The sequence below is a fragment of the Nipponia nippon genome, unplaced genomic scaffold (assembly GCF_047370975.1).
Source record: "Nipponia nippon isolate SJK-2023a ecotype South Korea unplaced genomic scaffold, ASM4737097v1 scaffold_3, whole genome shotgun sequence".
Classification (NCBI taxonomy): domain Eukaryota; kingdom Metazoa; phylum Chordata; class Aves; order Pelecaniformes; family Threskiornithidae; genus Nipponia; species Nipponia nippon.
In genome coordinates, this window is record NW_028262347.1 from 69,264,582 (window position 1) to 69,282,578 (window position 17,997).

Here is a 17,997-nt window from a genome sequence, read left to right on the forward strand (position 1 = left end):
TCAATTGTATTGTCACTCACTCACCTAACCATCTGCTCTTTTTAATTTGTTTTATCTAACTTGAGCAGCAGTGATTCCCCATGTGGTAGTGGGTGCCAATGTCTAGAACCCAGTTCAGTTGGTAGCCAAGAAAATATTGTACAGCAGGAATTTGTTTCAGAAGTTCTGTATTTTCTACTTTTATAAAAGGTGGTAGATTTCTTTTTCTGAAAATTATTATAATTATTATACATTACAGCATCTAATTCTAATACTGCTATTTCTGGCATGCTTTAATGATCAGAATATGATCAGAACTTTTGGAAAATTACATTTTTTGCCATATAAGAAACAAACATTTTACCTGCTCCCACACACATGCATACCTGCACCTGTTATAAATGTAGCGATAGGTGCTGAAATCCATATATTAAAAAAATCCTATTGCAGGAATTTTTGTACTCATAAAAATGTTTTCTGTAACATGTCACATACACCAAAGCATCTAGGCAGGCTTCTTGTGTGGGTTCTCAGCTCTTTGGAAACACCTGTACAGAATAAGGGGTGGATAATCAAGCAGTAGAGTCTTGGAGAGTTTGAGTGCTACTGGGCTATTGATAAAATGCCACACAGCTTCTAAACTCCAAAAGAGCAGAGCTCCAGAGACTCTCTGCTGTAATTTAGCAGTGGCCCAGCATCATATCAGCCTATCTCCAGAGCACTGAATCCTGTCTGCTGCAGGGGTTTGGCCTCCTTCAACAGAGTGCCGGTCAGTGCTGCAGTTCCCTTCCAGGACCAACCCAGATGCCAGGTGACTGCGGTATGAAAACACCGGCCATAACATACAGCCTAAAGAAATATAATAGACTTGCTCTAATGTTCCCTCTCATGTTGAAAGACATTTCAGTTTTGACTGCAAAATTTGACAGCTCGGCCATTATTTTTACAAAAAAAAAGTGAAGCACAACAACACATCCCTCTACACATTAAAATTAAGAGAGTTCCTTGTGTATTCCTGGAGAAATCTGTCAAATTCACTGCAAAATGTATTTGTTAAAATCAGATATCTTTCACTTGCTTACCAGTGTGTCAAATAGCAATTAGTTCTCTTCATTGCCGTTTTCTCCCTCTTCTCCTTTAAGATACGCCTGCAGAAGATGATCCATCTCCCTGTGCCCCCCAGTCTGCACATGGGCGGCAGTGTCAGAATGGCACGGAGTGCAAGGCAGGCTGGGAGGGTCCTAAGCACGGCATTACGAACTTTGACAATTTTGCTTTTGCCATGCTGACGGTGTTTCAGTGCATCACGATGGAGGGCTGGACAGATGTACTGTACTGGGTACGTATCCGAAAATGACAAGCTGAAAGGCCTGTTCATGTGCTCTGGCTATGTTGAAACTTTGGGGGTTTAGCTTTCTTGCGTGTTCTATATAGTGAAGGCATGGTTGCTAGCATGGAGCTTTAATTAACTCAGAATATTAGTGGATAAAATGGGAGGGTTTATCTGGCACAGTTAAATCAAATGTAAATGTTGAGTTTCCATTGATATTTTAATGTTGGAAGATGGCATGTGGCATATTGGTTTGAAGATTTGCAATGCACCTTTGTTGAGCAGAATGTCATGTAAAGACCCTCTCTGCAGGAGTGAAATATCTCGTACATCTCCGGATTACTGATGTAGAAGTATTTGTGACAGATAACTCTGTGCTCTACCCATAGCATTAATGTTACACAGCCACTACGCTGATCAGCTCATAGGTTTTATAAGAAAGGCCTCACCAATCCCTCTTCATGCCAGCACGACTCCTGATTATGACTTCCATCGTAATAGTATTAGAATAAATTGTCGTGACTCTGATCTTGGTATCGATCATAGTTACATGTTTAGCCGAAACATGATATTATCTTTAATCTAAATGCAGTCTCATCTTGTCCTTTACCCTAATTCTGGAAGTTTCAGTAGCTTTAGTTTCTACCTTGTAATTCCTAATGTGTTGGGAAATTCAATGGCAATACAATTATACTGTAGGAGTTAAAATCAAATTTAGCCTTCACCTGTAAACCAGATATAAACATGTTTCTGGATTCAGCTCTTGCTATCAACTTTTGCAACAATATGTTATGGTCCAGGAATTTAATTCACACACAGCCCAGTCCCATCTGTATAAGACTAACCTGGACTCTGACTAACTTTGAAGACTGGCATATTATAACACCTGGTTCTCCAAGATGGTAGGATGTGCTACAAAGCACACAAAAGGATAAACTGGACTGAGGCAGCTTGCACTGTTAATCAACATCAGCTTCTCTCTTAAACATGAGCCTGAAGCTGCCTTCTACCCACCAGTAAGTTAGAGTTTACAAGATTTCCCTTTGAAGATTTAGCTTGTCTGCAATAGATATTCTCTATGTGGAACAGCAAGCAGTTGTCTCTTTATCCTCATAAATTTAGATTAGAATTGTGACTCTAACTTCCTTCTAATGCCTGAGAAAAAGGGCAGAGATCAAACCACCAGGGGAGTCTGGGTCTCAGAGCACAAAAATTGTTCTTACTTGAAAGAGGGTATAGATTAATAAAATAATGAAGAAGAACAGTAGTTAAGTCAGAAAAGGAACTGGGCAAAACTACTCCACTGCTCAACTATGGCTATATATAATATACCTGCCTTTTTATCACATTTAGCTTGCATTCCTCCAGTCTTTGTGTGATTGAGAGGATTAATAGGTAGTTCAAGGGAAATAGGAGAGAGTAAAAGATATCAGAAATAAACATTAAAATAGCTTTGGCAGTGTATACCATTTAGTATTGTGAAACCTATCCACAAGTTATCACAATTTTCTCCAAAGGCACGTGTTATAAAAGACCCTGCCAATCCCCACACTTTTGTCTCCATGCGTCATTTGCGTGACTGGATGTGAATTGTTCAGAACACAGTTTTCTAATAACAGGAGCCAAATGCATATACTCACTGCTAAATGATTTTCTACCATGACTGCTGCAGATGATCTGATTTTTTTTATGGCATCCCTGCAGCAACCTGGATTTTAGCTGTTGGCTTTTGTTTGGTATTCAGCCAGCTTTTTTCACTGATTTCCAGAGCTGTTCTTTTTCCTTTAGAGTATGGTGAACTGAGACCTGAAATTAATACAGATTGATGGTCATTATTTTTAGGGGCATCCATATAGTTAGCCTTTTAGATTATGGCTTTGATAGAATGCTTGCTTTGGAAACAAAAGAAATATTTGTTATTATCAGTTCCCAGTTATTCCTAGACAAGACTACAAAAGATAAGAGTTAGCACTGCAGATAAAATTCAGTAATTAAGGAGGACGAAATTATTTTGCAAAGGAAAAAGAATCACCTATGCTTAAAGGCCATACAATACAAAATTTGAGTAAATACCTGAACGCCTGAGATGACAGACATACTCGGTTAAGCTGCTGTAAACAATCCTAAAAGTATTATTGTGCTATATGACTTTTTGCCTCTTTGTGTTATATTGACAAAGTGGATAGAAGCCAGCACCAATCAGTGTTTGCCATATGGTAGAGAAGGTATCTGAGATGCGATGGGTATTTCCTTCTGCAGAGAGGTCTGTGCTACGCCGGGGGCAGATGTTGATTGGGCGATTACTGCAGGGCACACCTATGAGGAGCATTGTGGCTTTAATATTTATATGTAGAAAGAGTTTCTAAACATTCACACTGTCATTTCATATGTGGGTGTTTCAAACCATATCTATTGTGGTTTATACAGTAAGTTTTATAGTCCATGCAAAGGGCATTCCAGCTTAAGCTAGGCAGATCAAAAGGAAGAGTATTTCTGTATAGTAAAGAATAGAAAAGATGCAACATTTCCATTTCTGAGAGTGAAGGAAGAATTTTAGTAAGTGGGGTAGGGTATAAATAAATATTTTAAATTTCCTGTGAGCCGCTGTTTCTTTAGTGAAGTCTGACTCATATATAACTCTGCTCCCTGGCCTTTGCTTTTCAGCCAAGGAAGAGCAGACTTGTCATAGACAACCCATTGGGGGCTGCATCTCCACAGGAGTGCAGAGATAGGAGCCTATTCTCTTCTCAAGTAGACAACGCTTTGAAATATCTCCTGGCTCCACAGTGAGGTCATGGAAATTAAAATTTGCTGTATTAGAAAATAAATCTGCACAGTTAATTAAATTAGAAATCCAGACTTAAAGATCCCCTCTCTCCAACTACATCCTGAGACAGAGAATTCGTTGTCCATTTTACACTGAAAGGAAAGTACAGATTAAAGAATGGTATAAGAAAATGTTGACTGCAAATCAGAAAATTTTGCAGCTGAAAATTTTAGGTGATGATTTTCAGAAGTCATTGCTTAAACTTAATGATGTAAGCTAATGGGTTCATGTTAAAAGTGCTGAACATTCAAAGTTCAAGCAGACTGTTAGGTTCTTAGCATCTCTGCAATTCAGGGTAGATACCAAGGTTTGAATCTGGTCCTGCTGAGGTCAATGGTAAAATTCCAATTAATTTCAAAAGGTCAGCATCTCACCTTCTATTTTGTAAAATCTTGATCATGCTGTTGAGATTTTCCACATGCAGTCATGTGCACAATATGAGGACTTAGAGATGCCTAATCAGGGCCTTGGTGTCTGTTGTGGTAGTCTTCCAAGGACATACATGTGGATGTAGGGAGTTTTCTTTGATCCCTCCTTAAATTTGAAAATAAGAGCCTGACCTAAAACTCAGCAGAACAGCAGATAAAGCTCTGGGCTGAATTACTTAGCTGGAAATGTTTAGCCAATGGAGTAATTCCCTTGGTTTGAACTTTTCTATAAGTGCTTTTCAATTATATCTTCCTATTTTCTGAAAAATAGCTTTTGAAAGGTACCTGCATTCTTCTCAGTGGGAATGGAAGGAGCTTAGCACATTTCAGCATGTTGCCCTGAAAAATATACTAGTAATTTCATGAAACCTATCTCTGTCTTATGCCACACTTCGCGAGGTTAAACCTGCATGTTTAAAGGTTAGAAAGCTGTATGACCTTCCACAAGCCCTGGACTCCTAATCCGCTTAGTAGCTCTTCAAATTTTACCTTCAGTTTCCTGCTTCCTTCTTTGTGCTTCCCCTCATACCTCCTTCAGCTTTTCACATCCGTAGTGAAGCCTGTCTCCTCTCTCATGGAGTACTATTTCCCAGCCTGTGATCCAGATCCTCACAAAAAGATAATCAGAGATGGGAAAGCAATGAACTTTTATTCCCTAGAAGGACTTGACATCAGTAAGATCGATACACTTTCCAATCTCCTCTTTCACTCAGCAGATAAGACTTGCGAGTAGATTGGCTTCTTTTGAAATGTGAAAGAAAAATGTTAGCAAAAACAGTTTGACACTGCCATAGTGGCAGGTAAGGCAATTATTTATAAGGAGCGAAATTTTTAATGTAAAATACCTATATTGGACCGGATGAAAATCTGTGCAAAACAGCCTCGTTGACTCTTCGCTGAAGAATTGATCTTTGTTGAAGGGAGCGTTAAGTGCTCATAGGAGCACATCTCCTATAATGCCTCAGTCTTACAAGGTTTACTTTGCCCCAGTATAACTGCCAGGTGGCTTGGTCTCACATGCAGTTAGTTCATAGAATCATTTGAGTTGACAGGCACTTCTTACGATATGTTACGTCATAATTTTTCTGATGCATTGTAGAAATATTGAGCTCATTATTCTCAAAATTCTTCTTAATGTCTGATCAGTCAGCATTAGCAGCTAGCTCCCTCGTGCAGGCACCAAGATCCATTTCTGAAGACCCCTCAGTCTTGCGAACTTCCAGCAGCAGATGCAAATCCAAATGTTACTAATTGAGTTATTTGGTATTTTGTAATCAGTCTCTGCTGCAGTCCATTATTTCTTATTGCCTTGTTGACTAAGGAGAAAAATTAATCCTTGAGCAGTTTGTAACGTCCTGTTTAAGTATTTGTAGGCATTTGTTGTCTTCCCTTAATCTCTTTCTAATCTGAGCAGATTCAGTTCTTTCAACCTTCCCTAATGGGGCTTCTTTTTAATTATTTTTAATCAGTTTGTTACCGTCCTTCAGGGGAAGCTTCACTTCTGAGTTAAATACAATACGGACAGTGCCCTGTCTCTAGAAAGGCTTTCATCTTTGTGTGAAATCTGCTTTCTGCAGCTGGAGCCCTGTGACACTGCATGCAGAACTGCCCACTGCAGCCTCAGTTTTACGTGCCTGGTCTCTCCACTCCCCTGCATCTAAGCAATCATGTATAGAAATGAAAACAGAGTGCAGAGCAAGTGCAAAACGCAACCATGCGTTGTTGCATTGGGCTATTCCTACTGCTGGGTAGTGGAGAACCTGGTCTTGAGATGTTCTGCGTACAGCTTGCCCATTACAGGTTGAATTCTAGGATCAAATAATTCTACTTGATCTGCTTGATGATTATTAATAATGAGCAGCCTTGAGCCTGCCATTGTTTTTGGAGTGTTGGCTTCTTCCCATGTCATTTGGACAACGCTTCAGAATACTTGGTTGAGTCTCTGAAAATAACATGCAGTGCCTCCAGGGACAGTTTACCTCAAGGCTCTAACTGTAAACTAAAGAGTGCGGTATTATTCTAGATGGACTAAAGCCAGGTCTGGGTGAGATCCAGGGCACTAACCTGTCCCTGGAAGAGATGCCTGAACTGGCACATAATAAGTTGACTCCCTGAAATTTAACTGAACAATCCTTGGTAGGCTTGCCCAGTCCCTAGGCAAGAAAACGTTTTAGTAGTCTAAAACAGTGCAGCAGAGCCACCACAATGGAGTGAAAGCCACAACGTAGTAAGATTGAATCAGTGGAAACATTCAGAAGCATCACATCCCCAAGGACAGCATAGAGTAGCATATATAGACTCAGTGGGTTAAACAGGCTGTCCTGGAAGATCATTCCATCTTGAATCTGTGAGATCACACTTTCAAGAGTCACTAAATGAGCTTGAAACTGGAACTCACAGTCACCCTTACAATTCCCATAATGAAATCAAAACGGAACAAACTGGACAACAGATATAATTTACTTTTCTGGCAGCATTGACATCTCTTGTGAGCTTTTCTCATCCCCCCACAGCCTGTTGCAGCCAATGAGGAAGATGATGTGAGGAATACAGAGATATTGCCACAAAGTGGAAGACATTAAACACGGAGCTGCAACCCCCAATTTTCACCAGCTGTGTTTTTCCTTCTAACCCTTTATTGTTGCAGCACTTAGGCTTGAATTAGTAAGGCTTTCCACACAAGAGAATGATCTGATTCTAAGAATATATCTGTCTACATGTTTCTATGGTGTTTATTCCCCATCCACCCCCACCCCTCCAAGAAAATGCTGGGCTTTTATTGTTGTGGGGTCGAGGTTTTTTAATCATCTTTTTGGCAGGGTTTTGCATGGATGTGAAAAATTTACAAAGAATAAGCACGCAAGTATGAGCAACCCATCTCTGTGACTGCAGAGGTTATTTCATCTCCATCTGCTGTAACAGTGGTGGGTAAGGGGAGAGGGCCCATAGTTCAGAGCACTGAAGGGCCACAGCATTCGTGCAATGAACAAGCAGTGTCCACACCTAATTTGCAAACATGCTGACCTAAATCTGTTTTCCTTTTGCTCATTAACAACTGTACATGCAACTGTCACAGTTGCCTGTTCTGCTGCCTTGAAAGCGAGGAACAGCAGTGACTTGCTGGTTGCCACCTGCCACAAAAACCTGCTGCTGAACATGTGTTCAACGCAAAATAGGCACTAATTGTGTGAAATGAAATTTTTGTGAGCCCTTCAGACCTCAACTTCGGAGCTCTCAGCCCTCTTCCTCTATATGGAAAGAAACTCTCCGTTAAAAATAAGGTTCTTCGGGTTGGTTATGGGGAGGTGTTAGTAGAGACCCTCTGCCCAGTGCTCCTGCGTGGGAAGGACCTCTTTAATAACCCTGTCTTTCTGTTGCCCTTTCTCTCTTTTCTTCTTTTGTTCTTCCTTAGACTTTTCCCTAATTGCTGCTATCTAATCACCACAGAGACCTTCCTTGTCTTTAGTCTTTAATCTTTTATCCCAGAGCTATAAAATTAAGAGCTAAGCCACTGGGGCACTTCTATATGATGTAGGATTTTGAGTGCTGCTGTTTGTGGGTGCACTGCTTGGGCCTTACTACCAGTTTTTCAAGAACTGATGATTGTTGTGTTCTGAAACAATCGTCTTCAGAGTTGTTAAATTTGGACCCATATCCACTAGACAGATTCGCAAATAATAGACTTTGGTTCATTATCTAGACCCTGGGAAAGAAAAAGACTGGCGAGTATGCCCAAGGTCAGAACACAAGTGGTTGCTCTAGAACTGACTGTTTATAACACTCATGTTTATTTTGAATTTAATTTATTTTAACATCTTGTTTTCAGGACAAAGGGCAATATAACTAATACCTCACCAATCTCACAGTCCTGCCTACAAAGAGAATTGGTCCAGTAATATTGGCTTTAGTCATTGATTTCAGTGTGATTTCTGCCTGAGCAGGACTTGAGTGCTCAGTATGATGGGTGGTCATACCATCATAAATGTACCGTTTAGCTGCACCCATGGCCTCCTCTAGAGCTGTCTCCTTCTAACTCCAATCCTCTGAACTGCACCCAAATTGGAGGCCTAAAACCAATATTGGGCACATGTCCCTAAAAATACAAGGTGACCAGAAGTAGAAAATTAAGAGTTTAGGACTCAATCAGGGGAATATTTACCACAGAACATCCACACTGTGGATTTTTAAAGCATATCTAGAAGAAATCAGTCCTGGACATCACGCTGAATTTGCCTACTTGGTGTTGCTGATAAGACTCCCAAGAAAAAGTGAAGGGGCAGTCTTGTCTGTTGATAATGCAGTTGCACCTCATTCAGGCTCTTTGATAGTAGTTTCTCCAGTGAACCTCTGGTGCTTATACAATATCTGTGAGTGGCTAGTGTGCCTGTGAGGTGAAGGTTTATTAGCCATGTGCTATGAGTTCTAGATATTGTACATTTTATTTGATACTTTTGGGTGTGATTTCACAACTGAAAGCAGGATTCATCATCTAAAATGTAGAATGGATTTCTAGGAATATCATAGATTGGGAACTGGCTACAAAGGAAACTGGGATATACTGATCAAGTGCGAAAAAAAAATCAACAGTCATGCCTCCACTTAGTAAAGAAGGTAGTGATTACTTACAGCTTACAGTACTGTTTTTCATTATCTTTATTTGTAAGGACTTAATTGACTATGTAAATCTACGAACACTATGTGCTTGTGTATTCCTGCGCATGCAGCAATCAGTGCTGTTCTGATATACTTGTGGTAGAATTTGCTATCTGTCTGCACTGAGATAAATAGAAGCAGCTATAAAACAGCAATACAGTAAAACAGGCAGCAAATCCTTTCTGGATAATCAGCTGTGCAAATGTAAATACAAAATAAACAGAGACAGGAAGGGAAAGCCCAGAATTCTAAGATGAAATGAAATCTTTAGATTTGGAAACCCACCATCCTAGGGGGTATTTTCATGCTTGAAATCAGCACTTCATTCTTTTGGAGTGAATTTCCAAAGCCTTTAAAAGATGAAAGATTTTTAAATGACTGAGCAGCAGTAAGAGATGGAACTGCTGTAATGAAAGAACTATCAGCCTTGTGGCTAAATAGCCTTGGGGCTTTTGGACAACTTTTTCAAAGATCAACCTTTTCCTTTTAATGGGAAAAAAAGCTATACACACTTACATAGGAACAAGGTATCTCACGTAAAGCTCTGTGACTTTTGCCTCTGGAGGCCTTGAATTCAAATCCTGATTAAGTCACACGAGTCCAAATAATTTTTGGAGGTCACTACGTGGTGTTTCTGCAAATTGCAAATTCACCCAACAAGCTAACCCACTCATGTAATTGGTCATGTGAGAGAATGGAGAGCCTTAATGGGTGCTGTTACCTGTATTACCTGTATACCTGTGTCTGACTTTGGCAGAACACTGCAGATGGATCAATGACATGAACCTCCTTTAAGTAGATCTTCAGGTTCAGGAACCAAGAAGAGTAGTGTCATAAGAAGGCAAAAGTAATGTCAGTATTGAAGTTAGCTGTTGAGTAGGAAAGAGGTAGGGAAAATGGTCTGTCAGCCATCTGTATCAAAAAGCAGAATGGATCAAGAGCAAGGCCTTGGTGTACTAGACTCAAGGCTGTGTTTGTGGCAAGTCCTGAAGACCTGCTCAGTCTGGGCCTGGTGTCTTTTAAGAGCTCTGCCTGGGTCAGTGTATGGCCTCTTCTTTCCCAGCTAGTCTGTATGACATAGTCAGCCTCAATGAAGACAGTGAGTGACCTGAGCCACCACTGGAAAAAGCAAAAACCAAACAAATAAACACTTTTGAGGGGAATAGTTTAGAGGGAATTATTTACATCCTCAAGGTGCAACTGTTCCAGCACACTCTAAAATGTCAGTTGCTTTATCACTTGGCAATAAATGAATATCACTATTTCATTTTTGGGTAACGTGTTCTATGCTAAACGGAATTGAAATACATTTAGTTATTTTTTACTCTTTTATGTATTAAACCCGGAGAAAGAGAGTGAGGTGGCAAAGCAGGAGGCTTATTGGAGCTCAGAATTTGTCTTTGATGTAAGGAATTCTCGCTGTGTAACTAATGTTTTCAGTGGGAGTTCAGAATCCCTGTATTGCCAAACATGCTGCAGAGGTACGTAGCCCCCTCCAGTTTTCACAGAAAAATTGAGAAGTCCCATAAGAAAGCATAAAGAGTACAGGTGGGATGGAAGGAGGTGTAAATGGTAGCTTCCTGATTATTTGTTTTCCCTCCCCTAGTATAGTTGACTATAGGAATTTCCCAGTGGTCCTTGCACTAACAAAATTTAATATGCTGAGATTTTGTCAGCAAAATCCACTTTTCAGATAGTTGATTTGCCATGGTAAGCCATGTCTATTTGGAACATTACTAATGCTAATAAATGTTGCAACTTTTCGAGAAAAAAACCCAGTAACACTGCTGTTTTCTTTAAGTCAAGGGAGAGCCTAACTTTTTTTCCTCTATTTTGAAATGAAAAGTGTGAAGTCAAATGCCAGTGGCCTTTGCTGTCAGTTGAAGTTGTACAGTAAACTTGTGTGAAGGCCATTTAAAATTACAGATTTAATTAAGACAGTAGTAAATACATCCAAGTCAATATTGTCCCCCTACCTCTCCAGCAAGCACAAATTACTGTGCTGTAAAAGTATGGGATCAGTAAGCATTTTCAACAGAAATAGCTTGCAGTGGAAAAACAGTTCAGTGCAAGCATTGTGTGCCACAGACATTCTGACCTGCTGGTATTTGAATACAAGTTTTAATTCTCTTCCCACTCTCAGGCAGAGACTTTATATTTCCCATAATAGCTCAGTCTGTTAAAGAACAGCTGACTGCAAAAACCAATGTGCACCCAAACTGAAAACAGCTGAAATATGAATATAGAACTTCACTAAAGAATGAAATAATGTTGTGGAGTCCAGTGGTTATATACCGCAGGCTAACAAACACAGTGGAAGGATTCACTGTCAGCATATAGTATCAGTAATCCGGCGCTAGGTGGTTGAAAGTTGGGGTTTTTTATATGTCTCAGACTTTATAGAGTCTTTCCCAGCTGAGAAAGTGTGCATATCCTTGAAAAGGTGGGGCCAGTATTTAATGAGTGATGAGAATATGACTCAGTGCTGTTATAAAGAAATAAGCTTGGCAGATTCTACTGGTAGCAATGCACTTCCCGCATACTGTATGCAACAAAAAGCAAATACAGTTTGCATCAAATCTTTTATGTGTTCTTCATTGAAGGGTGTTCATTTAACAGCAAAATGGCATTCCACTGTGATTGCATAGTTTCAGAGAAGCTCAAACAACTATTTTATGTGTTTTCACTTTGCCATCAAGCAGCTGACGTGGTTATAGGGCAGCGCTTCTATACCTCTGCTCTAGCCGTGTTCTTGCATAGGTTTCAGCAGCCTGGTAGGGTTCTTCTGCAGGACTCCTGCCTTTACACAGTCTCCCCAAGAAGTTCATACCAGTCACTGTGTATCTTTTGCAGGAGTGTGTGCTCTCACGACTCTGAGGTTGAGCCCAGCACTGCTTTCACTCGTCTTCTCTCTAGTGCTGTGTGGAAAGCTTGGTCAGTTCTGGAGACTTCACCCTCTTGTCAGGGAGGTCAGGCAGCATAGCAATGAACTACAGCTACACCCAAAGTTTTTCTAAAATAAACCAGGAATTATGGTTCACCTGGATCAGAGCAGGTGTCTTGGGTGAGGACATCTACAGCAGATTCAACATAGTCTTTGTTAGCAGGGGTGAAGAAGCAACCTCTGCAGACTCCATCTTCTCAGATCTGTCTGCCCCCTTCCCCTTCTGTCTTCTGGACTCATCTTCCATTGCTGCAGTTTCTTTGATTCTTTTTCAAGGGTTCTCTGTTGCAGGTTAATCTCCTCCCTTGATGTTTCTGTTGTCCTTATCGAGGCAGTCCTTTCTCAGTTAATGGCTCCATTTAGCTCCTGCGGAGAGTTCTGTACAAATTGCCAATATTTCTATCTCAGAGTGGAATTTTAATTTGCTCTTTCCATCACTACAGAGCATACAGAATATTTGGGGAACCAAGGTACACATAGGAATCATATTCTTCTTCCCACTGCCCCTGTATGATGAAACTTGCCTACGTTATTTGCTTTTATCCTACTGTGACCGTATAGCAGAATAACCTGTCTGGAGCATTCTCTGCCCTGGTTCGTGATCCCTGTACACTTGTCTTCATCCAGCTCTGTCTTGCCTTTCTCCTGAAGACACTGAAAAATAGGTTATAGATGTCTGTATGTACATATAGAATGCACATAAGGAATTTGTAAAATTCCATAATTGAGGTAACACGGTAAGAAGAGCCTTAAAAATAAGTGCTTGGCAAGGACAACTGAGCTTAAAATTTGCCTTCTCCTTCAGTACTTAAGAATAAATGTGATTGTCAAATAATTTTTAACAGGAGCAACTGATCAAGTGCTGCTCCTTCCTTTGAGTGTCACCAGTTCAGACTGAAGCTGGGTTGAACTCTTCAGTCTCTCCTTTGCATCCGTCTGATAGTGCCAGCTACAAAATGCAGAGTATTTCAGAACAGTCATAAGGAGCAACCGTGGCTTGGAGTCCCTTTAAGACTATTAGAATGTTGATGCTTAGAAAGAAATTCTACACAGAATAAGAGCAAAGGCATCTGGAGTTCTTTCCTTATATTTTAAGCCATCCAGAAGCAATTTTACTCCATTGTTCCTCAGTCCATAAAAGTAAGTCTAGTTTATTTTAGTTCTTATATTTTTGCTAATTACAAGGTTTGGAGTTTTGTATTTTTTTACACCCATCTGTGTCCTTTTGCCTTGAGTCAGCTCTGAGACCTTAAATTCCCATTCCTTATCACTTAAAAACTCAGGAAGGCTGAAAGAGTATTTCAGGTTGACAAGATAAATTACAATACTTCTCATGATGCGCTACAATGTCTAGACTGAAATGCTCAAATCTTTTTGTCACTTTTTAATCACCGTGTACATTAAACTTCTAATTTTTCCCAGGGAATTTCAGAAAATGAGCTTCTCATCATTTATTTCTCCCAACCTGTGCCCCATCCCATTCTAGCAAAGCTCTTATGCATATCAGTTCATTTCTGCTGGTAACAATAACATTGACCATTGACTTCAATGGAATTATTCATATGCCGTAAATTATGCACATACATGAGTATTGGATTAAAAACCAACCAAGCAAAGACAACTAATTAGATTTTAAATATTGAAGGATCTGCGAGGTGGAATCTTCATCCTTAGCATAATAATGCACTAAGTCTAAATCCAGCTTTAAGAACATATGATGGGTAATAAGAAATATGATCCTTTTCTTGCTCCTTCTGTGAATGGTGAAGTCAGATGGGTACATACTGCGTATAGACTTACTTGAGCTGTGTGTGTGGAGACCAGACAGGAATTTCTCAAGCAAAAATGTGCTTTTTTCATGTCTTTATTGACATGACATGCAGCAGCCTCACACCATTCAGGCTCCAAACAAATCAGCAGATTCAGGGTGTGTAGAATTTCAGTGCTAAAGAAGCAATCCCATAGTTTGCCCCACAGGTTGGAAAAGGTGCTTACGGAGCCCAACATACATAGAAAGTCAATTTTAGTACTGTGTCCCTTTTTACTGTACCTTTAGTTCTGTTTCACCTCACTGAAATCTTTCTGGGGCTTCTCTTAAACATTTATAGCTTTGTGAAAAAGTTAGAAATCGTGAATAACAATGAGTAATTCCCTTGTTAAAAGCAATAATAAGAGCAGTGGGGCTTACAATAAGTTGCAAAATGCATAATTAATATATTTATCACAAGTATTACATAAAAAAACAGTATAACATAAGCAGTGTACTGTTTAGAGATCAGAGAAAAATACAATGTGCAGGATTTCTTACCAGAGCTAACCAACAGTACTAAATTTTTGCATGTTTAGAGGTTGGCTTATTTGTGTCACAGTCTCAATACTCACAGACCAATTACCCACCTATGAGTTGTTTAAGAGCATGACCCCTAAAGAGAGAGTTGTCAGATGTCTTAGATCTCTAAGGAGAAGTCGTCAAGAGAAAGAAAGGAGTCAAACCCTCACATCACAAGTCCTCTGCCTGCTGTGACTACTAGCAAGAACTTTCAAGGCAAAGACTGCAAGTAGTGCAGAGCCAAGGTGTTCTTAAGCCCAGATCAGCTCTGCCATTGAGAAGTTAACCAGAAGAGAATGATTCATTGAACAAATAGTTTATTTTTTGTTTGCAGAGCCAGCCTCAAAAATCATGCTATCGCCAGTTACAGTTGTTAGTTGGATGTTCTTAGGAACTGCCAGCAATATCCTTTCTCGCATTTGGGAAGAATATTTTGTTCCTCAGCTGTTTCTGATGATGTAATATATCTAGCATGAGGAAAGGTAGAAAAATGAATCTTTCAAAGTTTTGCTTCTTCACTGGACAAATTTATCCAGACACTTTCTGGGAAATTCACCCCACCTTAGTTACTTCTGAAGGGTTACATTAGTTTTATGAGACCTTTTTTGTTCCCTGGCTGTATGAATGCAAAGCATTTTAGTCAGTCTGTGAAGTTTCAGAAACAAAGCAAAGCTTTAACTATCATGAAAGCAGTGTGAAGATATAATGGAAGCCAAAGAAATAATAGAAGAGTAGGAGTACTTTCCTTTCTAGGCCACATAGCCCTTGCCCAAGATGTAGGATTTACTGACTGTCTATAATGTAGAATTTTTTTTTTTTCTTTAACATTGTCAACACAGCCATAGCTGTGAAGGGTGAAGTTCCATCCTCTGGAACTTCCCGTTTATTTTAATTGTTTTTGTACCTGAGTTCTAACTAAAAAATTTGGGGGGGAGCTTTTTTCCCTCACAGTGCAAAACAGTGCAGCATCCTATAAAAAAAGTTTCTAGTGTTGTTTAAGCAGAGTCTAAAGTTGTAGTTCCATGAGCATATGTGTGAATGAAATGCATTCACCCAGATATTCATGGGAAGAAAACAGGGAGTGGAAAAGGAAAATTTATGTTTTAGTCTAAATCTCTCTACTTTGTAATTGATCAATGATAAATATCTAAATCTCACATTAGTATATGCATGACCCTTTATGTATCAGCTGAGCCATGCCTGCCAGTAGGCTATCATTTGATCTTTGATCTAAGCTGAGGAAATCACTTCTATGCATCCTTAAAGTTAGGAAGGTGCTTGAATACTTTTCCTGAAAAAGATGGTTTTCAAAATGAAGGCTTCAGGCAGGAAGATATATTCAGCGACAATTGTTACCTCTTCTTTCTGTTGTCTCCTGCTCCCAATATTCTCCAATTTTATATTGTTACAAGAAAGACTTGGTTTCAAATAGAGATCTTGCTACTGGCCATAACCGTTGGCTAGATCATTTCCTGAGGCAGTGAATTCCACAGATAGGCTGCATAAAATAGCATTTCTACACAAAATTTCCAAATTTACTGCCCTTTAATTTTATTGAGTACTCTGCTCCTCTTGATTAATGTTATTCTGTGAAAGGTTATACACTTCATTATAGAATACTTGAAGCACTTGACTTGTGTTTGAAAAAGGCTATCATAACATTCTATAGTCATTAGAAATCAATTAGCAATTTATTCAAGTAATAGAAGCCTAGCCCTGGAGTCCTAGCTAACTTACTTTCCACTAAGCTGCAACTCTCCAGTATTGTGCACTGAACAAGACGGACTTCATTTTTTTTTCTTCAGCTTGCTGCTTTCCAGTGACAGCTGCCCTTCTATGATGGATTAAACTTCTCCTGTAACTTTCAGTTATTTTTGAAAGACGTTTGGCACAAAGTGTCAGGGTGTGGGTGTGTGAACTGTAAAGTCAGCAGAATTTGCTGCTACCCCTCCCATTAAGTGACTGAAAGACCTCCACTATGTGCTTGGTGATGCTCAACCTTTATGTTAATAGATAATATGCCTCTAAGATTATCATTGAACTATGTTGCCTGTGTAGTGAATGAGATACTTGCAAAATGTACCAGACTATTATCCCTGGGGAAAAAAAAAAATCTCTAAACAAGTGAAGCATGCATATCTCCTGTGGCTTTACCACTGTGTCTTCACCTTTGTCTTCTGAAGAACCAGAAGACATAGGCACAAAGATCTATTTATAGAGATAAACAGACTTTTATTCCTTGGCCCCTATGGAAACTGCTGGTTGTAATTGTGATCAGCAAACTACAGAATTAAAAATCCTAGTGCTATTACTAGGAGATTATCTGTATCATTGAGAGAAAAGCCTTCAATTGAATATTGAAATGCTGTAGTCATGATAGCAATTAAGGATGCTTGGGAAAGGAAGAGTTCTTCCCCAGTACACAAGGTCCATCAGACCTCAAATATGCTTAAATACCCTCTTTTTGTCATGATGCTGAGTGGTTTCTTTGACAGTACCCAGCGAGGCCAGGTAGTATCCCACTTTGCAAATTGGAAAGCCTGAAGCATAGTGAGCAAAATGATGTCCCCACAGTGCCAGAGAGGGTATGTAGCAAATCATGAGAAGCAATCTAAGATCCTTATCTCTGAGAGATGAGGCATTAATGTTCAGAAATGTACCCACTTTGTCACTGTTGCGATTAGCAAGATGTGAGTGTTGAGATGTGAGCTGTGAAAGGTCAGGCAGTTTGACTCAGAAAGCGGAATTATTTCTATAAACTACAATCTGTAGATTCCCACCGATGCTGTGCTTCCAGCTGACCTAACAATTGTCCCATACATGCTCAAGTTGACATCAAGTTGCAATCATCTTGACTACTGTAGCTGGAATATTATAATTCAGACCTACACTGGCTGATAGTCTTTGTTCAGAACTGTAAATTTAGAAGATGATCCACCTTTTCTGTTGAGATTTGTATAGTTAATAGTAAACACTTGAGGAGAAGTAGTACACTCAGTGACCAGAGTGCTGAACTGGAGTTCTACTGTCTGTCCTAGAGAGGTAACCTATAACTGAACCCTCTTCTGTTCACTGTAGACAACAGTACAAAATATGTTTTGCAGACCTCGTTTTCTGCACTCAGTAGTGTACCAATGGTAACACTCCTGGTCTTGTCATGACCCTCTGCAGCTTCTCCACTTCAATAGCATAATTAGAAAAATCAGCTCTACCACCTAAGTCAAGCTTGCAAGTGAAAGCCTCCAGCTGCAGTCAACAGGACACGCGTATGCATACACACATGATTAATAGCTACATATTCGCAGAATGATGATAAGTTTCCAGGAAGCCATTTCAAACACAGGTGCAAGCTTTTTAGTGATAACTGCATGGGAGCATTGTTCAATTGAAGACAGTCCATCCTGGACTTCCAGGATACTTCCATTTTGGAGGAAGCATTTCCAGATATTTGGAAGGATACAATCTTAGCCAAGAACTTAATACTTCTTAAATGTTGATACGTTGCTG

The 17,997-nt window shown here is 39.7% G+C and overlaps 1 protein-coding gene across 29 annotated transcripts in view; it reads left to right on the forward strand.

The window, feature by feature from the left end:
* Nucleotides 1-17,997, forward strand: part of CACNA1C (calcium voltage-gated channel subunit alpha1 C) — a 487,583-nt gene that overhangs the window by 311,084 nt on the left and 158,502 nt on the right. For all 29 annotated transcript variants that reach the window (XM_087765448.1, XM_087765421.1, XM_087765445.1 and 26 more), the window contains one exon: nucleotides 1,122-1,318. In XM_087765448.1, the coding sequence (XP_087621574.1) occupies nucleotides 1,122-1,318 (197 nt within the window). The remainder of the gene's footprint in view (nucleotides 1-1,121; nucleotides 1,319-17,997) is intronic.